The 27,923-nt window shown below is 49.5% G+C and overlaps 11 protein-coding genes across 11 annotated transcripts; 6 read left to right on the forward strand and 5 right to left on the reverse strand.

The window, feature by feature from the left end:
* Nucleotides 1–592: 592 nt before the first annotated feature.
* Nucleotides 593–5,285, forward strand: N7447_001723 (Alpha/beta hydrolase fold-3; the record flags this gene model as incomplete). The annotated part of the gene is made up of 8 exons (XM_057225999.1): nt 593–622; nt 688–1,023; nt 1,081–1,267; nt 1,324–1,849; nt 1,908–2,013; nt 2,061–2,252; nt 2,305–3,287; nt 3,920–5,285. 8 exons carry the CDS (start codon nt 593–595, stop codon nt 5,283–5,285), a joined length of 3,726 nt encoding a protein of 1,241 aa, XP_057090015.1.
* Nucleotides 5,286–5,563: 278 nt separating this feature from the next.
* On the reverse strand, nt 5,564–8,366 carry N7447_001724 (transcription factor domain-containing protein; the record flags this gene model as incomplete). Its single annotated transcript, XM_057226000.1, has 6 exons — nt 5,564–6,479; nt 6,535–6,690; nt 6,739–6,963; nt 7,012–7,144; nt 7,204–7,412; nt 7,465–8,366. The coding sequence occupies 6 exons, from the start codon at nt 8,364–8,366 to the stop codon at nt 5,564–5,566; spliced, it is 2,541 nt and encodes an 846-aa protein (XP_057090016.1).
* A 729-nt stretch (nt 8,367–9,095) lies between these two features.
* N7447_001725 (lactoylglutathione lyase GLO1) lies at nt 9,096–10,271 on the reverse strand (the record flags this gene model as incomplete). The annotated part of the gene is made up of 4 exons (XM_057226001.1): nt 9,096–9,271; nt 9,327–10,073; nt 10,129–10,167; nt 10,226–10,271. The coding sequence occupies 4 exons, from the start codon at nt 10,269–10,271 to the stop codon at nt 9,096–9,098; spliced, it is 1,008 nt and encodes a 335-aa protein (XP_057090017.1).
* Nucleotides 10,272–11,321: 1,050 nt separating this feature from the next.
* On the forward strand, nt 11,322–12,473 carry N7447_001726 (uncharacterized protein; the record flags this gene model as incomplete). The annotated part of the gene is made up of 2 exons (XM_057226002.1): nt 11,322–11,797; nt 11,852–12,473. The coding sequence occupies 2 exons, from the start codon at nt 11,322–11,324 to the stop codon at nt 12,471–12,473; spliced, it is 1,098 nt and encodes a 365-aa protein (XP_057090018.1).
* A 379-nt stretch (nt 12,474–12,852) lies between these two features.
* On the reverse strand, nt 12,853–14,512 carry N7447_001727 (PH domain protein; the record flags this gene model as incomplete). The annotated part of the gene is made up of 3 exons (XM_057226003.1): nt 12,853–14,145; nt 14,202–14,327; nt 14,393–14,512. 3 exons carry the CDS (start codon nt 14,510–14,512, stop codon nt 12,853–12,855), a joined length of 1,539 nt encoding a protein of 512 aa, XP_057090019.1.
* Nucleotides 14,513–15,842: 1,330 nt separating this feature from the next.
* On the reverse strand, nt 15,843–17,882 carry N7447_001728 (arrestin family protein; the record flags this gene model as incomplete). The annotated part of the gene is made up of 5 exons (XM_057226004.1): nt 15,843–16,718; nt 16,775–17,200; nt 17,251–17,569; nt 17,626–17,769; nt 17,821–17,882. 5 exons carry the CDS (start codon nt 17,880–17,882, stop codon nt 15,843–15,845), a joined length of 1,827 nt encoding a protein of 608 aa, XP_057090020.1.
* Nucleotides 17,883–22,174: 4,292 nt separating this feature from the next.
* On the forward strand, nt 22,175–22,360 carry N7447_001729 (uncharacterized protein; the record flags this gene model as incomplete). The annotated part of the gene is made up of 1 exon (XM_057226005.1): nt 22,175–22,360. The coding sequence occupies one exon, from the start codon at nt 22,175–22,177 to the stop codon at nt 22,358–22,360; it is 186 nt and encodes a 61-aa protein (XP_057090021.1).
* Nucleotides 22,361–22,620: 260 nt separating this feature from the next.
* On the reverse strand, nt 22,621–23,122 carry N7447_001730 (SNARE domain- containing protein; the record flags this gene model as incomplete). The annotated part of the gene is made up of 3 exons (XM_057226006.1): nt 22,621–22,779; nt 22,902–23,010; nt 23,097–23,122. 3 exons carry the CDS (start codon nt 23,120–23,122, stop codon nt 22,621–22,623), a joined length of 294 nt encoding a protein of 97 aa, XP_057090022.1.
* Nucleotides 23,123–25,099: 1,977 nt separating this feature from the next.
* On the forward strand, nt 25,100–25,621 carry N7447_001731 (uncharacterized protein; the record flags this gene model as incomplete). Its single annotated transcript, XM_057226007.1, has 1 exon — nt 25,100–25,621. One exon carries the CDS (start codon nt 25,100–25,102, stop codon nt 25,619–25,621), a length of 522 nt encoding a protein of 173 aa, XP_057090023.1.
* A 194-nt stretch (nt 25,622–25,815) lies between these two features.
* On the forward strand, nt 25,816–26,415 carry N7447_001732 (uncharacterized protein; the record flags this gene model as incomplete). Its single annotated transcript, XM_057226008.1, has 2 exons — nt 25,816–25,848; nt 25,903–26,415. The coding sequence occupies 2 exons, from the start codon at nt 25,816–25,818 to the stop codon at nt 26,413–26,415; spliced, it is 546 nt and encodes a 181-aa protein (XP_057090024.1).
* Nucleotides 26,416–26,562: 147 nt separating this feature from the next.
* On the forward strand, nt 26,563–27,910 carry N7447_001733 (NAD(P)/FAD-dependent oxidoreductase; the record flags this gene model as incomplete). The annotated part of the gene is made up of 2 exons (XM_057226009.1): nt 26,563–27,653; nt 27,718–27,910. 2 exons carry the CDS (start codon nt 26,563–26,565, stop codon nt 27,908–27,910), a joined length of 1,284 nt encoding a protein of 427 aa, XP_057090025.1.
* Between the last annotated feature and the right edge of the window lie 13 nt (nt 27,911–27,923).

The raw sequence follows: 27,923 nt of genomic DNA on the forward strand, positions 1-27,923 counted from the left end.
TAATATACTGCGGGTCGAGACTCGGCATGTCAGCTGAACTTCGCCCCGGGACCCCACACAACGGAAACATGCTAACCATTTCCAAGTTTAGTTCCTTCCTTGCTTTTCTCATTGCTGTCTCACATCTCTACCTGTTTGAGACTGTAATCTAGTCGAAGTATGACTCGGATTTCATGCTTATTCGTTCTGTGGCCCTTTATAATAGGGGGCTGAGAAGCGAGGTGGGGGCCGAAAGCACGCTATGTTGTCAGATTCGCTTGTTGTTCATACACTAGTCCAATGCACATGCAGCCTTACGAACCATTTTATGGACGCCTAGCGAATCAATACGAGGGCAGGAAGGCTCGGGCTGCGTGCTTGGCTCGGAGTGGCCGTGTGAGGGGAAAATTGGGGAATGTCTCCCGGATATATCTTGTTTAGAAGAGCAATCCTATTTTATTTTCATCCGTGATCACCATTCACGTTCATTAGTGTGGTATAAGAGAGATAGCCGCCCAGGGATTTTCACTGTGCTTCCCTCCCAAAAGACAAAAACAAGAGAGAATAACCTGAAACTTCGACCCAGCAAAGAAAACCCAGAGACCCCCAAACCATGGAGTTCGACGACGAGATGGGTTATGCTGTCGCAGGACCAGGCTCCTCGCGCTCAAACAGCCGACCCCCCGTCCACGTTATCAAGCACCTCAGGAATCCGTCAAGCAGTTCTGGGAACAATTTAACACCAAGTATCCGGGCAAAGTATACACGGTGCTGCCGGACAATCCGTACGCACGGACTCGGGCCAAGCGTGTACCCAGCGGCCGTATCCAGGGCCACGAGGCCGTCAAATCGTACGAGCAAGCGCGCCAGGAATGTCAAAAGTCCGTCGATCGTATTGTCAAGGAATGCGAGCGTGTGAATCAGAAATATACGGACCCCCACTTCGACATCGAGCTAGATCTAAAGTCTGGCCGGAGGCACTATCTCGATGGATTGGATAAACCGAATACGTTTATGAGACCCCGAGGCGTGAAGAGAGTGACTGTTAGTTCGAAAGTAACCTGCCATGGGGTGATTGGAGGTTTGCTAATGACTTGCTAGGAAATTTTTGAGAATCCGCAGTTCTTCGTTGATGGGCCTACCGCGTCAGATGTGCGGCAGGGCTATGATGGCGATTGTTGGCTTATGGCTGCACTTTGTACCATGGGAAATAAGGAGGAGCTTATCCGGAAAATTTGTGTTGCTCGCAATGAAGATGCTGGGATTTACGGATTTGTTTTCCATCGCGGTAAGCGTGTGCGCGGAGTCCGATTAGACTTGGAAACATGCTGACTTTTCAATCAGACGGCGAGTGGCAGCAGTGCATTGTAGATGACAAGCTATATCTCCGCGCTGCTGACTATGATGAGTCTGTGGATGAGCGACCCCTTTGGGACGACATAACCCGAACTGATACGGAGGAAGAGTACCGGCGAGTGTGGCAGACGGGCTCGCGGGCCCTGTACTTTGCTCAGTGTGTCGATGACAACGAGACCTGGCTTCCTCTTCTGGAGAAAGCCTTTGCGAAGGCCCACGGAGACTATTCCGCGATCGAGGGCGGATTTGTTGGTGAAGCTCTTGAGGATCTCACCGGAGGCGTCACATCGGAGGTCTTGTCTAGCAATATCCTGAACAAGGACCGCTTTTGGACCGAGGAACTCATGAAGGTCAACCAGGAATTCTTGTTTGGTTGCGGGACGGGCATGTTTTCAAACTGGTTAGATCCCAAGTACCAGGGTCCACCTAGGGATCGAAAGGGTATCGCTGAGGGCCACTCCTATTCCATCATGGAAGCCCGGGAGATTGACGGACATCGTCTTCTGCGACTGAGGTATGTGCATGAATGTGCCCGCTAAAGGCAAATGAACAAAAAAGCTCACGACACCTAGAAACCCATGGGGTCGCAAAGAATGGCACGGTGCCTGGGGTGATGGATCCAAAGAATGGACGCCTGAGTGGATGAAAGTTCTTGGCCATCAATTTGGCAACGATGGTGTAGGTATTAATCCACAGTTTTCACTGAATATGCTGACCTGTCCCAGTTTTTCTGGATCTCTTATAAAGACCTCCTCAGGAAATACCAGCACTTAGACCGGACTCGCCTTTTTGGGCTCGAATGGACCATTACCCAGCAATGGACTACATTGAATGTTCCCTGGTCCGCTGATTACCACGGCACCAAATTCATGATGGATGTGACCAAGAGTGGTCCGGTAGTCATTGTCCTATCGCAGGTTCGTTATGCGCTATTTACTCCTGCTATTGCACAGTGGCTGACAGACACAGCTTGATACGCGTTATTTCAAAGGACTAGCTGGCGAGTACAGCTTCGTGCTCAAGTTCCGCCTGCAAAAGAAGGGAGAAGAAGATTATCTCGTCCGCAGCCATAGCAGCCACTTCATGGGCCGATCTGTCAATGCCGAGATTAATCTTGACCCAGGTCACTATCACGTCCTGATGAAAATCACGGCCTTCCGTCACGAAGGCGTAGACTCGACCGAGGAAATTGTCCGCCAGGTTGCCTCGACCAGAAGAGAGAAACTGGTGCAAGTCGGCCTTTCATATGACCTCGCGCATGCGAAGGGAATGGTAGGCGAGACAGACGAAGAAAGGGCGCAGCAGGAGCGTTTCAAGGAACTTGAGCGGCGAAAACTTCGCGACGAGGTCAAGAAAAAGATGCAGAAGAATTGGATCCTCAACCAGAAGATGAATGCCCGACAAGAGCGCATGGAAGCAAGGCGCGGGACCCGCACCCCCAGCAGCAGGTCCTACAGTCACAACCACGAACGTGATTCTATCCCCAGCCAAATCTTGACAGGGAAGTCAGTAGAAGATTCTCCCGTCGATGCTGCAGACGTCTCAAGTGAAACCGGTGACCACCGTATCAACGGCTCTGTCCCAATCATCCACGTCAACGGCGGCCAGGGCCTGCACGCAAGACATGCAAGCACTGGCTGGCGACGCGGGGCCGAGTCTCCACGTCCCAGTATAGACACTCGCTTTGCTATAGAGTCTCTAGACTCGAATGACCTTGAGATACTAGAAGGGTTCGAATTCGACAGCGATCTTGATATGCCTCCCGACGAGGCGGATGTGAAGAATCACCATCCATCAACGGAACGTGACGGGCCTCCTGTTGACCCGTGGAATGCCGTCTGTGTGGTTGGCTTGCGAGTTTACTCCAAGGATCCGCAGTTGGTTTTGCAAGTTGTGCATCCTGTGCCAGAGGATGATACTGAAGCTCCTCTGGACCGAGACGACCCTGCGGCGTCGGCGACCACTTCTCAGCGAGACCCTTATTTGTGAAGGGACTATTGGAGGAACTGGCTATCTGTTTACTGCATGCCTCATAGCCCTTTTTTTCGGTTTATTCAAATTGGAGAGCGATACAAAATTGTCATTCGTGCTTACATATGTGTTCATTTGCTCTGGGATTGAAGAATGATGTGCAGAATATAATGCTATTAGAATACCGACTGTAACGAACTCTATTAAGATGAATCTAATCTTTGAACAAGCATCATTATTATTGGGGTGTTTTAATGTTGAGATCCTTTTATATGGCCAGATTATTCAGGCATCATCAGGCCTCCACTACGTTCGGATAGCAAGGCCAACAGCCTGATCCTGACAAGTTTTATCAAACATCAAGTGCATGTTTAATAGTGCTATGCGACATACTATCTGCTCGTCCCGCGGGATAGCACTTTTCCTGCGTCGCAGCAGAGGAGCTACGCGCATTTCCGTCGCGTGTTTCCAGAGCTCCCGATATTCGACTGTTTCATCCGATTGCACAGATGAGACAGTTTCTCTTCCTATTGGAAATAATGGGTCTATATCTCTCAAGTAATAGATACCCTTTCCTCTAGACCCTAGTCATACATGCTAACTTTGTCCCCAGAATTACGCGACCGAGCGCGTTGAGCTGGTCTCAGCAGGGGCAGTCTCCAGAAGGCCCAAATGTAATCCTCTACCTTCCCCCTGGACCTTTGCTACAGAAGAATGGCACGAGCGCATCTCAAAAATATGAAAACTCCGAAGTTGGTCACCAAAGGACTGTCGATACCAACGTTTTGGCCTATGCAGCAGGTTCACCCCAGCATGTCCTGGCATCTACTGCGTCTGCACTGGTAGTCACAGTCAACTACCGCCTCGGGGAGATACCAACACCTATTTTCCCGTCTTCAGATAAAAGCTCTATCCTACAAGAGCCAATTGAAGTCCCAGACCAAACCCTGCAACCAAGCAACCCAGTCACCTCTTACAAATACCCAACCCCAGTCCACGATACCCTGGCCGGATTCGACTGGATCCGAAATAACCTCCGACCATCCCAACTAACCATCTTCGGCACACATGTCGGAGGCTCCCTAGCTCTCATGCTAGCTCTAACAGAAGCGCAATCCATCCAAGCCGTCGCCGCCGTCGAACCCATCTGCGACTGGCCCGGCTTAGATGAGTACTGCACGCGCGAGAGCGCTACCACAATGCCCAAGAACGAAGCTGGTGACAATACCACCTCAATCTCAATAATATCCAAACACAAGCGCCAACCAAGAAAAAAGACCCCAGCACCACCAGACCTACTCCCCCTCCTCGAGGCCCGCTCAAAATTCTTCTCAACACCAGAGCGCTGCTTCGACTCCTTCGCGTCGCCAATCCTCTTCCTCCGCTCTGCAGGTCGGGACGTGCCTCGCACGTTCCCACAGTATCTCACGGGGCCGGAATACCCCATCCCCGTGCTAAAGGAGACGCCAAGCACAACAGCCGAGCAATATGCTGCGGCGGAAGGGTCAATCTGTGTGTATCCCGATATAGATGCGGACAATGTCGAGGATATCAGTGCTACTGTTACGCGGCGTCGGAAGGCGCTTTCGCGCTGGCCGCCGTATGGACTAGATTATGGGCTTAATGGGGATACGTGGTCTGAGCCTAAGGATGGGATTGGGCGATTGGAGATGACCTTGCCTTGGGTTCGGGTTTTGTTGAGAGAGGGTAGTGCTGCTTTGGCTTCTAGTTCTTTGTCTTCTGCGGTGGAGATGAAGAAGAAGAGTAGAGACGGGGGCTCCGGGTCTACCGTTCTTGCTAGACAGGCTGATGAGATGGTTTCTGCTATGCGGCGGGCTTGCTTTTGGGGGCGGGAGAAGGGGTTTGGGGAGCGAAGGGTTACTTTAGCTCGAGTAAGAAGTATTGATGAGAATGGGGGAGAGGAAGTGGGTGATTGGTTTAAGGATGTGTTTCAGGGAACGATGGATGATACAGATTAAAACTGGTTACAATGGATATATAATTGGATTTAGGTGTTGAATTGTGTGCGGAAGGAATCCATAAAGGTTTGGAATGTGGAAATATGTAAATAATTGTACATGTGAGTGCCCTTCTAATAGAGTGATGTATATATATATATCAATTATAGCACGTTCATCCAGGCAACAGGGTGTGGCAAGTTCACCGACTCGATGGATTAAGTACTCTTGACAATGCTGTAAATATGCAGACAAGCAAAGCAAAGAACAGAGTCACTACGTGGTCACCAATAAGGATTTCATGGCGGAATTGAGCCCCTATAGTTTTCCGATGCCCACCATCCATCAATGGCCGCAATGTCTGAGAGCATGTTGGGGTCCTCGGGGAAGGGAGGAGAAGAAATCTGGCCCATGCCATTTACCACGTTGCCATTTTGAGTCTCTGACAAAAGACGCATGTCCGAGTTAGGGATCCAGTCTAGATCACCTAACTGGGAATCAGGAACTGGGACAGGGAAGGGAGCTTGTTGATAAGGGTTTTGCTGGTGATATTGGTGATGAGGAGGCATGGTTTGCTGAGAGAGGCGGGAGTATTGGTTGTTCATTATAGGTGCTGTCGGCTGCATATGGGGACGTGCCTCGGAAACAGATAAACGGGATTTCTTCCGTGAGCCATCTATTCCGTAAGCATTGACAGCACGGGTATGCTGTATAGACTGCTTATGTGAGCCCAGCAACTCCAAGTTAGCACTGCTATTTTGGCGTTTTGTCGCTGAGCCGGATCGGCGCATGTGTGCTTGCCAACGTCGCTGGAGGGTGACAAGGTAGTCGCGGGTGCGCTTAGCATTGTCGAATGATTGGCCGAGTTCGTCGAGAGCGCGGAAGCATAGATTGAGATATGCTACCATTTCTGCGTTGCGGGGGAACGTCGGACTTTCACTGTGTTTGACTGGACTCATTGGGGAACCGGACACCGTGACGAATAGAAGCATGAGCGCTGCGCTGAATATGATCGCTACGACTTGGTTGTTCATGCGGCGGAAGGTGTAGTGTTTCTCGAAGAGTTGGAGTAGTCGTGCGATGGCGGTGGCTGACTCTACGCACATGCGCCGTGCGTGGTGATACCCGGGGCCTTGACGAGGGCTGCGGGGCTGGATATAGCTTTTGGAGAGCCATGGACGGTGGAAGAAGATGATGATCTGGTGGTATTGCATGCTACAAGATACTATTAGTATGATCTCAGGTGGCTATTGTATTGGAACAAACTTACTGCAGCATCATCAAATGAGGCAATACTGGTGATTTATCATCGTCCAGATTAATCTGAAGACTAGAAGGAAGATTTGCTTTCCAGGCAAACAAATCTTCCGTCACTTGATAGCAGATTCTTTGCAAGTCGTGTCGAGAGATATCGGAACATCCATACCTATAAGTATGTTAGCGTTGTACTGAATGACATGCAAAATTCACATACAAAATATGTCCAACTGGGGAGATCATTTCCCATAGAACGACAAATTGCCTACATATTAGTTCCATGGGGTTCCTTAGACCGTTCTCAGATAGCCCATGAGCAGCTTGATGGCCGTATGGATGCCAGTTTTCTTCCTTTTCAGGATAAAGAGTAGAGCCAGGTTTTGGAACACCTATGTCTCCAGCGTTCATGCGGAACGGGCGGCCCAAGTAGAAGCCCCAGAAACTAGGTACTGTTAGAGATATTCATAATATAAAAGGCGCGAAAACTCACTGGTCTGCAACATAGCTTCCCCAAAAGGTTGCACGGCGTACATCAGCCTCGAACTGGGTGATATCGCCCTTGTTGACGTAGGCCGTCATATCTAGGTGTAAACCAAGATCGAAAGCAAGCCGCATAGACATTCCTGTGCAGCCATTGGTCGATTAGCGTTGGTCGTTTCCCATCTCCAAGATAGATACTTACCGCTATACAGCCAACCTCGAGCATCGCGATTCGATGCACCCTCGTGGCAGCTCATAATGACAAGGGCCTGGACAGTAGCAACACAAGGAGAGTCAAGTTCAATCTCCAGAAGGGCCTTAGCACGATCTGCGAAGAATTCAGAGAGTGACTTGGGAAAAGTGATGAATGTAGGGTGATAACGGGCCTCAAAGGCACTCCCGATCGCGCACCTGCAACAAGTCAGTATATCCCGTAAATACCAGTCAATGAAGATGAACTCACATTGCATTGGTCAAAACCTCCGAGTAGAACGGAGTATCATCCAATTCGTTGCGCCATTTAGTTCGTGCCATCATAAACATCTCTTTGTCGACAATGTATGTACTAGGGTTTTGCCAGGTGAAATATAACTCTATAAGATGATCTTCCAAGGCCTGATCAACTGGCTGACCAACCCGGAGGTGATTCAGAATATCCTGACCATCGTGGCGCACAGTCCGCGCGTCTGGTCGCTGCCGCTGCTGTGTCGCAGACACGTCCACTAGGTTGAGGTTGGACGTGGGACCGTAGAATCGCAGATGGCCGTCACCCGCAATTTTCAAAGTGCCAATTCGGTGCGACAATTGCTCTATAACGTCATTTTCAGCCTCGTCCTCTTCGCCGCTGTCCGAATCATTTTCTCCGTCATTGGGCACCTGGCCTAGCAAAACCCCCGGTTGCTGGGCCATGTCCATACCAAGCTGATAGCTATCCGGACTCAGCTCCGTGTTGACGGGCATTTTAGGCATTGTAGAGGCTCCCGATCCTCCGTTTAGATTGGCGTAAATCGTGTCCAGGCTTTCAGCCGTTGGCAACGTGAAGCCCCAATGGACGAAGTTTTGATCGTCGGAAGCGCCCTGTACCATTCCAAATGGATTCCAACCTTCAGGCGACGGAACCTTTCCACTGGATGGGGTATCATGCGCTGGGGATGCACCAGAAACAGCCAAATTAGTGATCGGGGTTTGTCCCTTGGGATTTACGGCAGGCTGTTCTTGGGTCGGGGATTTGCTTGAGACACTGGAGGCCGTTGGCTCGTCCGGTGGTCGCTTTTCATCCGCCACTGCTGAAACTTGGGGGAATGCGCGCGGGATCTGGAGGGTATCCAATACCCTGTTCATCCCAGCCTCATCCTCTGGGTTCATTGCCGGTGGCTCTAGCCCCTTCTCCCGGATGAAATGACAAAGCTGATCAATTCGGGCCGAGAATAGCTCCGTTGATGCTCGAAGAGATACTCTGGTTTATATTAGTCTTTGGACAATAAGTGTATGCCTATGCTGGCTCGTCACTTGGGCATGAACCGCGAAGGTCGTACTTGCGCTTGTCGTCTCCATGTTGGTATTTGCATTCCTTTCCCTTGCGTTGACAATTTTGGCAGTGCGGAGTAGCTCCATCACACTGGAAGGAAGCACATTAGATTCTTTCCACTCCCGTTTAAGCTTTTTGCAGGCTCGGGGCACACACCCTGATTTTGCTCTCCCGACATGGCACACAGGCGGTGGTGACATGTTTACGGGGTGCCTTTTTCGTTTTCTCTAGATCAGGGGACATGATTTATAGAAGTTCGAGTCACCTCTCCGGTTCTTTCAAGTTCTGAAGCTTGAGGTTATGCAATGTGGCGATGAATCCCCGCAAATAGGAAATGGGCGTGATCACTGTTTAATCCATCCCACACCGAGGGTTGAAATGAAAATTCTCATCGTCCAGCCATTGAAGGAGGTTTATAAAATTGCCAAAGTCCGAGATCAAAATGTTGGGCGGGGTGGAGGGCCCACCGCAGCCTATGAAATGGCGGGGGATAAGCAGAAGGCTTTGGTCAAGTGACATTCAGTATACAATATACGGAGTTGTTACATGCTTTGGCTAATGTATTTCTACCAGTCTCCAGTGCGCTTGATTCCCTCGTTCTGCACAACCTCAATCCAATATCCATCGGGGTCCAAAATAAATGCGATGTTGTGCATCCGCCCGTCAGTCAGGCGCTTCTTAAAGTTCACATTCAGAGACTCGAAGCGCTCGCACGCAGCCGGGAGGTCATCAACGGAGATACCTGATTCAAGTTAGGAACATTGGATAACAAAGTAGAAGTGTGATCATCCACTTACAGATATGCCCGAAACCTTGGGGCTCGGTGTTACCGTTGTGGTAGACAGGGCCCTCCTGCTTCTCGGTGCCGTAGTTCCAGGTCAACTCTAGGAGACCTTCCCACTCCGCTACCCCATTGCTGTTGCCCTCCTTGATCTCTGGGTTGGACGCAGGATATCCCAGGAAATACAAGTTAAACTTGTTCTCTGGGTTTTCAATGGTGCGGACCAAAGTCATGCCCATGGATTCCTGGTAGAACTTCAGGCTGGATTCGGCATCCTTCACACGCAGCATGGTGTGATTCAGTCGGTAGCTACCCGGATCGGTGGTGGTGCTGAGATTCTCATCGGAGCGACGAATAATCTCAACCCAGTATCCATCGGGATCCTTGGCGAAGGCGATGTGGCGCATACGGCCTTCGGTCAACTTTTTCTGGAAGGGGTAGCCAGCATCTTCAATCCGCTTGCAGGCGGCCTCGATGTTGTCAACCGAGATGGCGATGTGGCCGAAACCACGGTGCGGTTCGGTGTTTCCGTTCACCACACTGTAGTTGGGATCGTTCTCAGTGCCGTAGTTGTGAGTCAGTTCTAGAACGGCATTACGATCGGTCCAGTGACGGGTACCCTGGAGAGAGGCGGGGCCGTCATACGCCAGGAAATAGTTGCAGAACTTCCACTCGGGCATATCAATCTTGTTGACCAAGTTCAAACCAAGGAACTTGTAAAATTCCACCGATCGCTGCGGGTCTTTGACCCGCATCATCGTGTCTATCGTGTCCTCATGTCAGTGTTTGTATGGAAAGAGATTACATGTTTCACGAACGGTTGAGCTTATAGGTGGAGGTATCGGAAGCCATTGTTGCTAGAGATCCTAGTAACGTTAGTGATTGGGCTATCAACTGAATCTGAATTGAACTTACTGATTGGTACAAATCTTTGTTGGACAGCGGAAAGACGAGCGAGCATTTTTAGAGGATGGAGGGGCGAAAAGCGAGCTTTTTGTCAGCCGTGAGGAGAGTGTGGGGCACATGACGCTATATATCTAGCACGGAGATAGCTAGGTCTCTTGTAGCTTGTAGAATAGATATTGTATACATGTATAGAACTGAGAGTAGATATTTAGTTACTTGTTGGAGACTGTCTCTAAGTGTTGTGAAATATAAATGAAGACCTTGGGGACGGATATATATAATAAACATTTATATAAACATTTGATAATATAGGTAATATAGACAAGGATAATATAGAAAGATGATCTTGAGCTAAGCAATATTACCTAGATACGATATAATAGCTGCCCAGGTGGTTATACCTCAACGTGTTCAACGTCATGCGGGAACTCCACCTTTGATCTCCAATTCCTCTTCTCCCCCTCTCTCCCAAACATTGAGACTATACCCTCGAACCCCATTGATCCAACCCAACAACTTCACACAGGCCAGGTTCGTCAAATCCTTTTGCATGTTCCTCCACACTCTCTCTCCCCCGCTCCCGGTTGATCCCTTTCCTACCATTGGCCTCCATCCCCCGGGCTTCGTGTCGCATCCCTAACGGTCTCTCAATTTTCGACTTTCTCATACTGCCGCGCTTAGCTCTCAGTTTCCACGTATCCTCCCCCTCTTCCTCTCCCAATCATGTCCCTGCTCATGTACACGCTTCGCCCATCTTTGCCCGATCGCTAGGGTGCTCCCATTGCGGAGCTGTCTCTTACACCTCCCTTATGACATCCTGGTCGTACTGAGCCTCATAAAGCTCTGTTTCCCTGCTTTTTTCTTTTTCCGTGCCACTGGGTGCGATTGGAATTACCGTGACTTTCCATTTGGACCAGAGAGCTCGGGTGCGCATTGAGTCAACGGTTCCGAAGCGCTGCCTGTTCCCCCTCATTCGCTGTCATCTAGCTGGCCAAATCCCGGCTATGAAAACATTACCTGCTTCCCTTGTGCTCTCTATCCATTGATTTTACTTTTTTTGTGGGGAATAAACAAACGCGTTATAATCTCTGCGGAGTCTGAATCTATGGGTGTGAAGATGGCTGAATGCGAATCTCCTCCAGTTCCCGGCTTCTCTGATTCGATCTCCGACTGCTCCTCGACAACTACTACACCCATATCTACCTCCCAACCTCGCTTCGAACCAACCTTCCTACCTTACTGGGCCCGTTACGAAACAAAGTGTGCTCAAAATCTACTGGACTACTCTGACGAGCCGATCGAATACGACCACGACGACGAGGACTATCACGACAACTGCTTCTTTTTCCCGGAAGATTGCTCGTGGACACCACCAAACGCTGGCATCGCAGAGGAAGATTGCGTATCACTGCAGGAGGAACGCGTGATCCAGGAGGAATACACGCCTTCGGTAGGCCAGGACACCGACACCGACACCGACACGATGATTCCCGGTCTCCCAGATATCAAGATGCTGGACGCAGAGGCGCTAAGCGACCTCTTGGAAGATAATCTATCCCCGCCAGAGATCACAACGATCATGTATGCCCGCCGCGCTTCCATCGCAAGACACACCTACTAACCACATCTCTCTAGTGTCTTCGCAACAAACGGTGCCGTCTTCGCCCACGGCTCCTCCCTCTCCTCACGCCAATTACGCAACCTCAGCGCAACTTACGGCGCTGCCTACACATGCTACGCCAAGACAGCCTCAACCGGGAACCTCACGGGTGTCAACCCAGCCAGCCATCCCTCATCCTACGTGACCGCCAAGTCAATGTCGCTAGGCGACGTAGGCTCGATCGTCTTCGAACTAGACGACTCCGTCGCAGTGGTAACTCGGATCGCGGATAAAGTCCTCGTCGCTGCCGTTGGCCCATCCAGACTAGACAAATCGGAGCCAAAAGGCGCCACTAACGCCGACTCTCTCGCTGATAATGGTGTCCTCGACGCTGGTAATGGAACTTTGACGCCCGATGGCTCACATGGTGATATCTCGCGCACACTGGCATCCGTACCTGCGTCTCCGAACCCGCCTCAAAACGGCCACCGAGACCCGCAGCTTGAGATCGATCGTAGTGCTGATCTGGCACGTCTCGCTAGCTTGAATCTCACCGCTTCGCCGGCTGTCTTGCTTGCGCTGGAGTCTAAATGCGCCGCGCTCGGACGCTTCCTCGGGGAGAAACTGAATGACCTCGAAAGTCCTGAGGATTTCTGATATGGTAAATGAAAATGTCTTCAGTGATGTACGGTGGGACTATCTAGTCCATGCATGCCTGTGTGTGAATTCAGCATAGGCTATGATATGATTCGACGACACATTTCTGCACGCTTTGTGTATTTGATAGTTGAAGGGTCTTCGATCCGATTAGCGGTGATATTTGATTGCATATTTTTTTTATTGTGAAAAGAAATTCATTAAGAGGTATATATCAAGTTGACGGGTGTTTCGCTCCCCGGATAGAATGAAACGCTACACCCTAACAAACGAATGAGATGCACAAGCGTTATATAAGTATGTGTGTCGAGGTAATGTAAGTCCAAAAAAGCCAAAAGGGCTCAATAATTTATGACTAAACAAGCATGGGGAATCCATCTCATGACTTCTCCACAGCGGAGCCACCAGGCGAGGTGTGGTAGTGGCTAGCTGTGCTAGCCGTGCGGGTAATTCCCGCAGTCGGGCTAGCAGCAACAGGACTAGCAGCAACAGGGGAAGCAGCAGTAGCCTGAGCAGGCTGGGCATGCTCCGTCTCCTTCTCGGCGTAGCTGGGCGGTAGTGCCTGGCCGGAGACGTTGCCGGAGGGATCAGTAGAGCCGGCAGGCGAGGCGGCTGTGGGAGAAGCGAGCGTCGGTGCAGCAGCAGCCAGCACCGGGCTGCTACGGGTAGCCTCCTTGATAACGGACCACCATTTCTCAGCGTCACTGGGGGTGTGAGCCTTGAAGCTGAGTTCGGTGTTTGTGTGGAAAGCGTTTCCGATTTTACCGCTGGAGACGTCCTTGCCCTTGACACTGAACTTGACTCCGTCGATAGCGCCGACGACGCAGTCTGGCAGATAGAGGGAGAGTTCGGGGGCGGGGTCGCGACGGAAGTCGTCGTTGTCCTTGAACTCGTGCAGATAGCGTGCCGGCGTGACGACATAGTAGCCCGTGCTGTAGCCCTTGATGACGGCGCGCGACCGACGCTCGAGAGAGCCCTCGATGAGAGGCTGTGTGGAGCGGTGATCCATGTTTGGGAAGGTGATGCTGGAAAAGGAACGTGGGGGAGAGTCTGGGTTGACTAGAGCTGCGTCGTTGCGCACGCAGAAGTTGATCCATTCGAAGTCTGGTGGGATTCGCTGGGCAGTGCCGAGGATTTCGGCGTACATTGCGCGCTGGCGTTCGAGTTGGCCGCCCATGTGCTGGTTAAATTGCTCGAGGGTGCCTTGCACGGTCTGCAGGACGTGTGCTTCGAACTGCTGGAAGGAGTTCTGCACAGCGAGGATATCCTGGCGGTGGTTGTTCTCCTCGTTTACTTGGTTGTTTAGACGGTAATTGATGCCGCGCTTGAGGAGGTAGGGGTCATGGTGCTGCTCGATTTTGCTGGAGGCGGCGGCGTCGAAGACAGCGGAGTTCTGGCCCAGGAGCTCGATGTGCTTCTGGGTGAGGCCGCGCGCCTTTTCGACGGCCTTAGCTCCCTTGCTGGCACCGCTGTTCAGCTCCTTGGATTTGTTCTTGATCTCTTTGTGGAGACGCTCGAGGGTAGGGAGCACAGCGCTCTTCAGGTTCTTTTCGCCGTCCATGTACATGGTCACCATGCCTTGGGTGTTGTTGCGGATGTTTTCAAACAGACCAGCCACGCCGCCTGCGCTGGAACTGAAGTGGTGACCTTCCTTGAGAGGTTCGTTCACGGCCTATTCCCAGCCTTTGTCAGTCCCGGTTACTCCGGCTCATAGGGATAGCCACCGACCTTCAAGATCTTCTCATAATCCTTGGACTGGGACTTCTGCACTTTGGCGGTAGCAGAGAAGTAGTCCTCGAGATATCCGCACATGTGCTTCCAGGCTCGGAGACGCTCAAGCAGGAGAGTGGTAGTCTGGAAACAAGCACACAGTCAATCCAAGCTACTCGTTTTTCTTCGAGGACATCATGGATCCATACCTCACTACTATCAGTTTCGGGGATAGCCTCATCGTCACTCATAGAAGTACGACGAGTGAAAGAGCTGCTCACGGTACCAGACCGCTGAGGCAGCTTCACATCCGCGGGGCTCGTGGACATGGCGGAGAAACGGCGGGGGTAAGGTCGATCTTTGAGTTTGAGATCCGATTCAATTGACAATTAAAGAAGTCGAAGCTATCTTATTCCCAAAATCGGGGCTGAAGAGAGATGTGGCTCAAATGAATAATTGGAGGGGTTGTTAAGGTGGCTGTGAAAGACCAAGGCGGGGGGTGCGCTAGTCTATGGCCGGACTAGTCTACATAGTTAGCATACAGAGAGATCCATAATTGGAGAGCAGACTTACTTGTTAATAAAGGTAACAATGTCCAGAGATATTGTTAGGTAAAAAGGATCGAGGCGAGAGAATTCGTTCTTAACCGATCGACCAACGCCAATGAGGTCACCATGCCCCTCGAGCCCAAAGCCCCCTAGAAACCCTATTAGGCCTTACTTGTGGCTTTATCTCCCAACCCAATATTCAGGTTATTCGAAGGGGGATATTTTCGATTATGTCATTTTGATTTAAATGACTAATACGTAATTCATACAATTCCACCTACACTATACTCGAGGCAAGTTGTGTGTTTACTACCAAGGTCTGGATAAGTATAGGATTCGACTCTAACCAGGCCTAGAGAAACATGATGTGTATAGAGAAATAGTAATCAAGATCAGCAAATGCCATGTGCCAATGGATACCCGATGTTACATTTATTGAAAGCGAAACAATGCTGTTGACGCAGGAAGAGAACCCTTGAAATCAGGGCCAGGGGGGAGATTCATTACCTAATACGATCGACAGCTGATTTCCTAATCTGGAAATGATATCATTAGTGAAAATGTAATCTCTGTTAAGCATTGAAGAGCTCGATCTAATCGACAAAAATAATTAAGTACATGCGTTCAAGGTTGTGTATGCGTGGCTCGTGCTGATGGGCATGTGTTTTTTTTTTTTCAATGTCGTGCAGCTTGTTCATATCCGATCCCATTCGTAAGGTAGAAAAAGAGCAAAAAAAAAAAACACCATGTGTAACCATCTATGAAAGTATCCCTGCCCGTCTATGACCGAACGCCTGAGAAAGAAAATGATTGAATAAAAGGCGAAGAAATGAGGAAGCTGCCGCGGACGGACAGTAGAACGAGTCAGAACAATGTTGCGTGAGAAGTTCCCGATTGCCCAAGCCTGGGGCTTGTAAGGGATAGTTAATGCTTGGGTTGGCCGTGATCGTTCGTGGAAAAGGACTTGAGAAGAAAAATGGAGAGAGGAAGGGAAGAAATGGTAAGGTGCAGGGCGGTTCGCGTCTCAGTGTCCAGCACTGGTACAGAAAGAGGACTTTTGGTGGAAAATCGAAGGCGCATCAGTCGTGGATGAAAGGATCATGACCGCACCTCATGCTCTGGCGCGAGCTTGCACAAGTCTAAGGCTGCGTTCCTCATCATCAGCATTGGTGCCGTGAGAGTGGAAGAAGCCGGGGCGATTCTGCACCTCTAGGGGAGTTGCTGTCCCGCTTGTACGGCCGCTGCGGATATAAGCTTGCTGGGGAGACTGCGGGACCGAGAGTGTGGGAAGGCTGCTGGCGATCACTGCGTTGTAATCAGGGAGACCGGAGTCACGTGGACGTACAGCGCAGCGCACTGCAGTCGAATAGCTGGGAACCCGGCTGAGAGTCTCCACCTCGTCGTACTGTGGGTGGAAGGGAGTTGCCATGCCCGAGGGAAGGAATTCGGGCTCCACTTCATCGGATGGCCGCCGGGAGAGTTCCGGGCTGCCATGGCCGTGTGAGTTTGATCCAGAGGACGGTCCGAAGTAGTCATTCGGGACACCCAATTGGCGATGGATGTGGTGACTGTCTATTGGGGATTGAGATCCATGCAGCGCCTCGCTAGGAGTGACTGCACCAGGAGTGACGGGGTGGTGGAAGGGACTTGCATTCAGATTTGTAAGACGGTGATGCAGTGCCGAAGCTGAGATATCGGTGTTGGTTAGGGCGTTCATGGAGGCGAGGTTCTCTGACGATATGTTGCGACTGAGAGGAGTGAATGGCGTGCCCGGACCACTGCCGGGGCCTGGTGTGCGATAGCCACTGGGATCCAGCTCGCTATATAACTGATCGAACGTGTGCTCGCCATAGAGGGGAGGTGCCTGGTGCGCGAACTCATCGACGGCGATTCGGGTAGATTGGGGGGTTTGGGCAAGAAGGTTGTTGTTGTCGTCAATGGCAAGGTGGGGTGAGATGAAGATCGAAACTGGGAGTGTAGCCCGGAGCTGCATTCAGATGTTAGCCAGACAGAAGAATGATCAGTCGTTCTACTATTACTCACCTCACTGACGTGGCCGTCGGGGTTGTGCAGCTGGATACGGAACTTCAACTTGTGGCGGACTTTGATCCCCTTAGTGTCCGTATCCTGCAGGCAGCGGGTCAATGTCTGCGGCATATCTAGGATACGCGTGCATTGGTATCCCTCCGCGGTTTCATCGATGACTTCAATGTTGTCCTCGTCCAACTCATGCTCGTCGGTCAAAATCGTCCTTGTGACCTTGTATGTGTTGCGAATGGAGTCAGGGTCTTCCGGATTGAGGGTCAGGTCGTGGCTTTCGATCAACTGTGACGTAATTTGACCGATTCGAAGACCCTTGAGGAGGGGAATCAATTTGAAATCGACGTGGATGGCGGTTCCGAAGACAATGGCTTTCGTCGGAGTACTGATGGAGTATTCAATCTTGTTGGGCCAGATGTTGTCCACGGACTAGGGGATTCGTTAGTAATAAAATATCACCTAGGCCGATAACAACATACCATGGCATGCGATAGCTCGAGAGCGCTGGGATCCAAAGTTCGTATGATCCTGAGCGGTTTGCGCGCGACAATGTCCTTGACGTATTTGCGGCCGATCTCGGCCTTGAAGCGGTACATCACCCATGTCTCGGCAAGACCTTCCACACTTTCAGGCATGGAGCCTTCAAGTATCACATCAAAAGGGTACTCATAGTTGCCTGCAGGGAGGACCTCGGTTTTTCCTTTGCCCGGGTCTCGAAATCTCCAGGTTTTCTCGTAGAACACACGCTCGCGCCATGACTTACGGCCACCGGCAGCTGCACTAGATGGAATTTGCCAGCTGTGGAAACGCTCTGTTAGTGTTGTTTATTCGAATATGGAAAATGCGACACATACCAAACACGGGACATGCCCGTAAGCTGGAGTCGGAGGTGTTTAATGGTGAGCGGTTCGGACAAACAGAGGATCAGAGTGCCCCGCAGATGTGCGCTCGCAGCTTCATGTTCGCCGCCACGAAAAACGATATACTCATCATCCAACCTGGATAATGTCAGATATGCAGTTCACATGAGCTGCAGGTCCCCCACTCACCTAATGTCAAAGTACTTGGCGCTGCTGGCGCTCCCGCCACCACTAAAGAAGCTGAGAGCCATTTTGAACTTGCCCGCAGCAATGGGCTGTCAAGAAGGTTAAGAATAAAGATATGAAGAGGAGAAAAAAGAGTAAGAAATAAGAGATCAAGTCTGGTAATTATCTGGGTCGGTATTTTTTCCGTTTTTTCTCTATCGCTGATCTACCGGAACATGGCCAGATACGCAAGGCTGGTCCGACTCGCGGGTCCTCAGTGGAGTGTGCCGGAAGCGGCGATTCTTTTTCTTTTTCTTTTTTTTCTTTTCCTTTTATCCGTTTTCTTTTTGCAGTGGCGAGTGAAACTGACTAAGCTCAACTAGAAATAGGTGAGAAGTTAGGCTCCGATTGGCTTGGCACATAGATCAATAGATAGAAGAGATAATGCAATAATAGAGAAACGGTGAGATTATAAGGATTTGAGAGATTTCAAAAGAACCTTAGACCCGATTTAGCCGGTTAATCACATCAAATGAATACCTGGTCTTCTACGTCAGCGCTGTCGTATGAATGTCAGACCTCTACATACAACCTAGGTCCATGCACATGTGTATTTCCCTATGTATATACCGTAGTGCATGCATGTTTACTTTATTGGGTCACGATCTTTTGCTATTAAATACAAATCACATTATATTCAGAATCAAATTTGAATACTAGCACATGAATCACATCATTCAACTTACCCCGGTCTTCCGGGTCTTTATTTACCCATTGTATGCATCGCGCCATGCAATGTTGTACATACCTCGGGAGCACCCTTCCCGCATGTTTTAAAGATCTCTTACGATGTACACTGTCAACACATATATCCCTTCCGAGTTACACAACATGAAGTGATATAAGGTTCATACTTCAGAACTTGATCGTCAACTTAAACCCCCACTTTGATGATAAACAGTCAGGCTAAGCCTGTACGCCTGTATATGCGTTCAACCAGTCGCGGCACAGATACTGTCCGACACCTACCAGGCTTTGGATGGCGCCACTCAAATGAAAACGATAATTTCGGCTTTGATTGTCAGCCTTACTTAGGCCTTCCAACTGCCACCCGTTTACGCCAAGAGTTGGTACTTCAATACGCCAATACTGCCTAGATACCTTAACAATACAGTTTCAGAAAGGGCGGTGTCTCCCTGCAGGTGGCGTGCCTGAAAATCCCATGCAAATGCATGAAATCTCGTACGTTTTACAGGGATCAAGCTTGGCCTATCTTAATCTCGGGGCATTCGGAAATATCCGTCTAATAAGTAACCCAACACTTACATCACTGAATGAGCGCGGTAAGAGCGGGAACCTGGTAGGATTAAGCCCCACCTAGCTGTCAACGCCCGTGGCGTTGTGATAGGTTCAAAGCGGGTCAGAGATATTGCGAGGCATTTCAACCTTGGAAGGGCAAAAACCAAACATAGATAAGGTCTTGGGCAATACAAACAGCTAATTACGGTGTGGCCCACTTTTGCGGACTTGTTTCGGGCACTATGATACATACGAATGCCAGGACTCGGCCCCTGTGCATAGCCGACTGCGGACCTAGTCGGGATGCCTTCACGTATCGGGAATTTCCGCTTCACCGGATCGGAATCCCGATAGCGTGCCGATTTAACCTACCCGAATGCACCCTGTCTTGTTATACTAGGCTTCCCGGTGTGCAATTTTAGGTTGAAACTTGTGTTTTGTATTTTTGGGGGCGTTTTTTTGACAGTGCCACTTCAAGGACTAGGCAACTGGAATACCCATTCTCAGGGTGTGCAACCCGCACTAAGTTAATCTTTCCATCCCTGGAAACCCACTTGACTGGTAGGTCTAGAATCCCTAGCATGGGCAATCATGATATCTTAAAGTTTAGCAAGCACCCAGAGTCAAAGCTACAATCTACAGAGTTTCAAGGATTTACGGCCCCACCCCGAGTAGATCATCGACGGTGAACTTTTGCAGACACTCCACTATGAAATTCTCTGTGGGTTCCAGAACTTCTTTCACCTACCTAGGCTCGGATTGCATCATCCCGAAAAGAAACTCAATAAAATGGATAATATTTTGTTTACGCGTTCTGATACTGTATTGAATGTCGTCATTCTGATTGACTCATTGCAATTTTAATTTGATGTTTATTTTTACCTTACTGTCACTACATGTCTGTATATGTACTACCTAGGTAAAAGCGAGTTACACAGCTGGCCGGATAACATACAGCATGGCCAATCACACAAGGATAACCTAAGCCTACATTGCATTACCAGACTATATCAGGTGTGTCAAAGAGATAAATATAGCCAATCACAACACAAAAGTAAACAGGCCGTATGGAGCCATAGCTTATCAGCTCGGTTAACATTGTCCGAAACTAGATAAGAGGCACTTGAAGGAAGTGGAACCTTGGAACCTTGCTAACACGGGCCTTCGCCTACATCCATAGTAATAAGAATTGTTAATTGCATGTGAAAGATCTGACCCCCCAAAGAAAACATGCTAGAATTGATTTGTAGAAAACTCTAATAATCCAAATATCAGAAAAGTGCATTGGCAGAGAAAAATATTTCATCCAAGCACAGTACAAAAATTATATTATGTGTACAGAGTAGGTGTCTTACCGAATACCCATAGTTAGGGCACAATATAGCTATCTTCCGGTGATCGCCAGGGGCGAGGTTGCAATTCTAGAGCGGGAACTAAAACAGATCGCGTGGATCGCCAAGCTCAATGAAAATGAATTTTTGCTGGCCTCGGTTGGACCAATTGCACACCCGAACCAGTCCACATGGGCAGGGTCTTTGTATTGGGCTTTTTTGGTTCACGTTTTCCAGTCTAGATCGGGCGTGGGTGCATTGTATACGAAGTACAGAGTAAAGATCGGAGTTTTCAACGTCAAAAGAGTTAAATTCAATGCTTATATTTTAAACATATAAAAACGAAATATCTGTAATTATAAGTTCAATCTGGAGAATCCCGTCAAAGAACACCCGGGAACGCCCGGCAGTTTCATATAACCGGCTATGTCGCAGCGGGTTGATCGACGCTACGGAGACCCTTGGCTACCGACCGGATGCTTAGCGTACAAGATATAAATTTCCGTTCCGGTTCAACAATTTTTGTATACCGTTGTGGGTATGTAGGTAGGCAGCCTCGGCTGTCGGAACTTAACTGTATACAGCGCAACCGGTCTCGGGTCCAGAATCGCAATGCCGTCGCGGCAACGAGGATAGATGCACAGGCTAGACACATGCATGCTGCTTGTTATATAGTTCGTCCACGCATGTGTCCCTGTTGTCCACCATGGGACCGGCTCCCCCGGTTTCACTAAAGATCGTTCCATTCGACCTTTAGTCGGATTATCAGGCCATGTGTGCAGCGCACCCTTGTCCGATGTTGTTGCCCATGACTGAATTCCGTGCTGCAATTCTCAATGGGACTAGTAACGTTATTGTGGCTTCTGCTGGTGCCAGTGTTGGATCATGATAAGCTGCATTTGAGAATAAGACGTCCACAATGTTTCAATCGAAATGTACTATGGTACCAGTGGCAGGTTCCCGCGAAGAATGGTATTCCGTAATCTCTGCGCCAACCACGGCTGAGTGTGAGAATTGTGTGTTGAGAATCCATTTTCGAGGTTGAGTATTGTTGTTGCCGTGATGGCATGGTACACTCTGTATCGGGTCATGGCCATGGGGAAATTGTGATTAACGATGCATGCCTTAACCAATTGCGAGCAAACTAAACCCTTGCTATTTTTTGATGAGACTGATTAGATCGAACACAGGTTACCTTTCCAAGGCACGGTTGCCAAAAACGGCATTGTGAGATCGAACATGGAAATGTGGCACACGACACCATCGAACCAACCTTTGAAGTGTTCAGCATAATAAATAAACTTTCTCGGTCGACTCCTACGTCTGATTGGAGAAGTCGTGAGAAGAAATGAAGTGAAAAAAAGTCTGAATGGACATTAATGTTTCATTGTCTTTAGCATCTGATTTCCATTTTTGGTTAGTGTTTTGCCCAGCCACGATTGGGTGAGCTTAAACTTATGATCGGCGATTAAATTTTTTGGGGGTCAATCTAAATAAATCATGCCGGGGAAATGGACCACTTGGTGACATCAGTAGAGCCTTCCGATGGACCGACGTATGCCAGTTAATGACATTGGTGACATTGACCACCTAGTACATATATCCACCCGATCCATTGTGTACTTCAATTACGCAATGAGTAGATACTAGAGCATGACTGAACAGACCCAGTGAGCCTAGGGCCAAGTATGTATTATGTTCACGAGTAATCACAGTATTAATGACATGGAAAAGAGGAAGAAGCAAAAATGCCAAGTCCTGATGAGATGCAGAGCAAGATGCTCCACATCAAAGATCAGAACCACTTGGGCCGCTTTGCAAATCATGAAGACGTCAATCAAGAGAACCCATATGTCGAGAGATGTCCCAAATGGGCCGACGGAGGTGGTAGGAGTCGTGGCACAATGTCTATAGCAGGCACAGCCCGAAAATAGAACGAGTATATCGAGAACGATGGGGAAATCCTGGAGCACAGTATACACTGTAAACTAACATGCCGTGCTATGCTAAGATCGACCGAAGCACAGATATGGTCGATAAGACGGAAACAACCTAGTACCATCGAATAACATGGCAGGATCGGATCATAAATGCTCGATAGCAGTCTCGGTCCAGCAAGCGCATCGAATATGGAAGGGGACGTGGGTGAAAGGATGTTGAGGAAGCGGCAGGTTGGAAAGATGCAAAACGTCCTTCAGAAGATCCAACCAAGAATAATATAGAGAACGATACCAGCGGCAATACACATGGCCGCAATCTTCAGCACGGCCACGGAGTCGCCTTGTTTCGCCATCCGTGTGAGTCGAGTGGCGCTACCTTTGAGGTTTGTTGAGAAGGAGGAGAATACATCGCTCTAAAGGGCAGGATTGTCAGTCGCAAGTTAACCAAATCAACGCGCCAGTCATAAGTATCTTCAGATGACAAGCAACATGCCGCGAATCGTTATCGGACTAGCGAAAGATTGATGAGACGTACGGTATGGTCGAGAGTGTCCTGATCCCGTGCATTGTCATGGATATCGATCGTCACGGACCGGAGGGCTGAGACCTTTGAGGAAAGGGAATTGAGGAGCGCATTATTCTGCCTATTTCAAAGTATCAGCGCTAAGAATCGACACATGACTCGTTTCATAGGGGCCCGATGGGACAATGTGGAGAAAGGGGGACATACTGTTCGCGTTCGTAGGCGTCACTCATTTTGGATACTTTCAAGTTTCCCTCGATCCTTTGTAGAGTGTTTATTGGGAGTAATGGAAAGCGCGTAGAGACCAGGAAACTGTCACAGAAATGAGTAAGGCGGAGGTGAGTGGCCAAAAGCTTCGAAGGTTGGGGAATCGGAACCGACGTCAGTCCAGTGACAGATCACATGATCGTCGATCTTCTATGCGGAAATTTACACACTTCAACCCTTCATTTTCCATAGCATGTGTGAGAAAAATGCGGAGTTGAACAGTCTCACATTGTTCAGGCTTCAAACACCCCACTGCCATGAATACCTAGGTATAACACCGCGTACAAAATCGCGCATAATCTACAACACGCAAATTCGAACTCCCTGATGGGCAGGTTGCCCATTAAAGCCTAGGAATCGCTGTCCCGTAAGTAGATGAGATATTCCGATATTTCCAATTGTCTGGGTGAACATGAAATGCGTAGACGTTCAAGTGTTTGGCATTTTCGAAGTCACTCTTGCCTCGTAAAGTATTGTGATAGTATGAGAATGTGCCTGAAGATGTCTCAGCCACCTTTGCCTCTCCTACTGGATTCTAACTAAGCCCTCGGCCGTTGTTACTGTTGTTACTTCTATGGCCAGAGCCCATTGAAGCTAAATGTAATCCACCATAACATGGAGTTTATTCTAAATGCATCCCATTAATGGAGGTATATCCATCAAATTTCTACTTGGCCACGTCTCTTGGCATGTTAACACAGGGAAAGAGCGCATTAAATAGATCAAGGGACAAGGCAACCCGCGATAGAGAAATATAGAAGAAAAGCTGGGGAAACCTTGTATGAATTTCTTTTCGGACCCACACGCGTTCCCCGCCTTCAATCGACATTTTATCCGCGACTCGGATCACCACATTTTATGGTGACATACGCAAAATGGCATCAACTGAAGATGAAAGACCATTAAAGCGAGCCCGTCAGGCGTGTGAGCCATGTCGGTGAGCTTGAACCTCTCATTCTGAGAACCAATTGGACTAACATTTCTCCAGCCGGAAAAAGTCGCGTTGTCCGGGAGAGAAACCGAGTTGCTCGTACTGCGAGCGATTGGGTCAACAGTGCGTGTATGCAGGCGCTGAGAGTGGAGAGGAAGGGCCGGGTTACTCCCAGAAGATGCTGGTAAGTATCATTGATTCCAACTACATATATGTAGAACCTAAATGGAATCTAATGTGGTATAGGAACAACGCATTTCCGGCATTGAGGGGAAGCTAGAACAGTTGATGGAATATATTACGTGTGTTTTTATTCTCTCTATATCATGTTTGTTCTATCTGGCTGATTGAGATGGCAGGCGACCTGCCTCAAACCACCTCGCTTCGCCAGTTGTGCCCGAGAATCACCATGAGATACCACAACTTACACCCCCGGAGAGCCTTTTTATGTGAGTTCAACTTGGGATATACTTGCGCGAGTTTTTCATTGACGAATGACATAGATCTGGATCGTCTGGGATCCCAGATGCTGAGCTTTATCTGACTTTTTGCAATGCACAGCCCCTTCTGTTATTCCCCCACAGATCCTCTCTGGCCTCCCTAGGGAAGCGAGACCCCGAGCTTCTGCTCGCGATCGAAGCTCTTGGGGTCCGATTCAAGAGACCGTGGGCCATTGGCCAGGATACACAACTAGAGATCAAGAGAAAAACAGAACGGGCCGGTCAGATGGTCATGATGCGTTTAGCATCTGGTACTGTGGAGCTATCTACGATTCAGTCCCTTTGTCTTCTAAGTATGCTGGAATTTACAGGTAAAGTAGTCATGCCCTGTGTGCTTTTGTTCATTGTTAACTTTGTGTTTCATCTGTCCAGCGGGTCATATTATTCGCGCAGGGTCTTATACCAGACTGGCCACATATTTAATGAAAAATCTCAGAATAAGTGGCCTAGAGTCTCTAAACAATTTGGAAACTGAGCGTGATGAGCGCAAGCTCTGCTACATAAGCCTCGTCATGCTTAAAAATCTTCAGGGGTCCCTACACCCACCTGGAAACAGCTTGGACTTGCTTGCAGAGCCTGGTGAGATCGTCTCGCCATTGGGAGCCATGATTTTCAACAAAGACATTGCCCGCGGTAGCAGCAGTGACTCCAAGCCAGACCTTGGCATCATTGGTAGCAGTGTTTACACTAGCGAGCTTTGGGCGATGGCATGTAATTATGCCGCCAGCCATGTCGGCGTTGACGCTCATCCCCCGTGGTCTCCGAACTCTGATTACACCATGATCAATTTCCGACACTGCGAGCATGAGAGTCTCATGCCACTGAGGTTCCGGCTTCATGCAAGTCGCTTCCAAGACCACCCCCCGCCGAACTTCAGGCTCATCGTGACTACTGGAGCCCATGGCTATTCTTCCAGTTGGTTTGGCATGCTGTTCCTTGTTTACTTAACCATCCATTTCTGTTGTCTATGCGGCTTCGGAACTTCCGAAGGACAATGCCTCAGTCATTCCTCCGCAATTCTTTCGAGCAGCTGACCTTCCACTCGGGCTGGGTGGTTCATTTTCTCGAGTTGATCGAGACGAAGAGCTTCGAGGTATCTGACCCAACCATAGGGCAATGTGTGGCAATTGTCGCTACGATCTATCTTCAGCATAGCTTTGTCGAAGATCAAGCTTTTAACAGAAAGGCGCAAACGGGATATGAGAAATGTCTCAGATTCCTACGCAACATGAGTGGTCGGTGGCCACACATCGATCGCCAGGTCAGTTTTCACTCGGTTGTTACTCCGGTGCATTGGTTCTGATGTCGCCTTTAGGTCCAACAACTGCAACAACTCCGGGACAGTGTTTCCACTGGAGACATTATGACAGACAGCATCGCCCCAGGAGGAACCCATTCTCGTCAGAAGTGGTCTGTGAACTTGCAGCTGTTATGGAAAATCTTAGTATATGCCCATGCAAGCAATATATCAGATCCTGCTAGCGACATATTCGGCCCGGAACTTGCCAAAGACAGTGTCGGATGCTCAGGGGACCCTTCCGCTGGCGCTATCACCGAACGTGATTTTACTTTGATTGGATCCGCTGGAATCTCAGGCCACAAGACAGTGGCTCCCGAGTGTGTCACCTACCCACCTGAGCAGACTGAGGATTCCATACAAGCACCGGGTCAAACCTCGCCGAAGATCGACTTTTCGGGGCTTCCAGGAGATCCCAACATGGAGTTTAACGGTGGTGACACATTGTTTCTCCAGCTTCAAGATTATGGGAGGGCGTTTGAGGATTGGCTAAGTGTCAACCCAACTTCTCCAGGTGAGGTTGGAATTTAGATCTTCTCATCCGGGGAACACGGACCGGATGCGGACTTTTCCGAACGCCAAGACCCGGTACAGAGCCCGCCTCGGCATTTTATAAAGGACATCCTCCGACCGATGTAGTTTCACAACACGTTTCTAGCTATTAATCTGTCGCCCAGCATGACCACAACTAAGACAGACTCAATCCTGATTGTGGGCGCCGGCGTCTTCGGTCTTTCGACTGCTCTTGAACTCAACAAGCGCGGATACACCGATATCACCGTTGTCGACCGATTTGTACCGCCATCAGCAGATGGAAGTAGCGTTGACATTTCGCGCATTATTCGTGCCGACTATGCGGATCCAATCTACTCTCAAATGGCGCGTGAGGCATACAATGGATGGACCACCGAGTACAAAGATGAATACTTCGAATCAGGATTCGCCTTGTTCTCGGAAACGCCCAAGAACGAATACATGGAGAAGTCCAAGGCTATAATTCGGGCAGCAGGTGGTAAATTAGACGATCTCAACGACGCCATGGATATCCGCAAACTCTACCCTAGTGTTCAAGCCGACTTTTCCGGCATGAACGGATACCACAATCCGAAAGGTGGCTGGGCCAATGCTGCAGGCAGTATTCAGAAGCTGGCTTCCAAGTGTACTGTGGCAGGTGTTTCGATCATTGCCGGGCCTCGTGGCACTGTTCTTTCCCTACGCCGGGCGGGCTCGCGCGTTGTTGGCGTCAACCTTGTCGGAGGGCAGGTTCTGCTTGCTTCACAGGTGATCCTGAGCACCGGCGCGTGGACTAATCGTCTTTTGAACATGGGTCAAGCGGCATCTTCCTCTGGCCAGCCGGTTGGTTTCATTCAGTTGACGGAAGAAGAGGCTCTCGAGATGAGAAAGATCCCGGTCATGATCAACATGAGCTCCGGCGTGTTCTCCTTCCCGCCCACACCCGACACAAATGTTCTCAAGCTTGCACGCCACGGTTACGGGTATGCAACTGATGTCACTGTCAATGTGAATGGTGTTCAGAAGTCGCTCTCGTCACCCAAATTCGAAACTAGCAATGCGGCGACTGGATATCTGCCCGACGACGCGGATGAATCGCTCCGAAAGGGTTTGCGTCAGTTTTTCCCCAAGCTGGGTGATCGCCCTTGGCTGAACCGTCGACTGTGCTGGTACACGGATACCCCCAACGGTGACTTCATTATTGACCACCACCCAACCATCCAGGGACTGTTCATGGCTACTGGTGGTGCAGGACAGTAAGTGTTGATTGAAATTATTACTTTGCACCCTATGGCTTTATACTAACTCACCTGATTTTAGTGGATTCAAATTCCTCCCTATCTTGGGCCAATATATCGCAGACTGCTTTGAGAACAAAGCACCCGAAGCTTTGCGCCAAAAGTGGAGGATGAACCTGCCCAAAGATGACTCGAAAGGGCCCATGGCAGGCGATGGAAGCAGAGCAGGTCCCCCGCTGAGGAAACTGACTCCATTCGAACAAGCCAAGCTGTAAATACTGGATGCAA

The sequence above is a fragment of the Penicillium robsamsonii genome (genome assembly GCF_028829455.1).
Source record: "Penicillium robsamsonii strain IBT 29466 chromosome Unknown utg000001l_segment0_segment0, whole genome shotgun sequence".
Classification (NCBI taxonomy): domain Eukaryota; kingdom Fungi; phylum Ascomycota; class Eurotiomycetes; order Eurotiales; family Aspergillaceae; genus Penicillium; species Penicillium robsamsonii.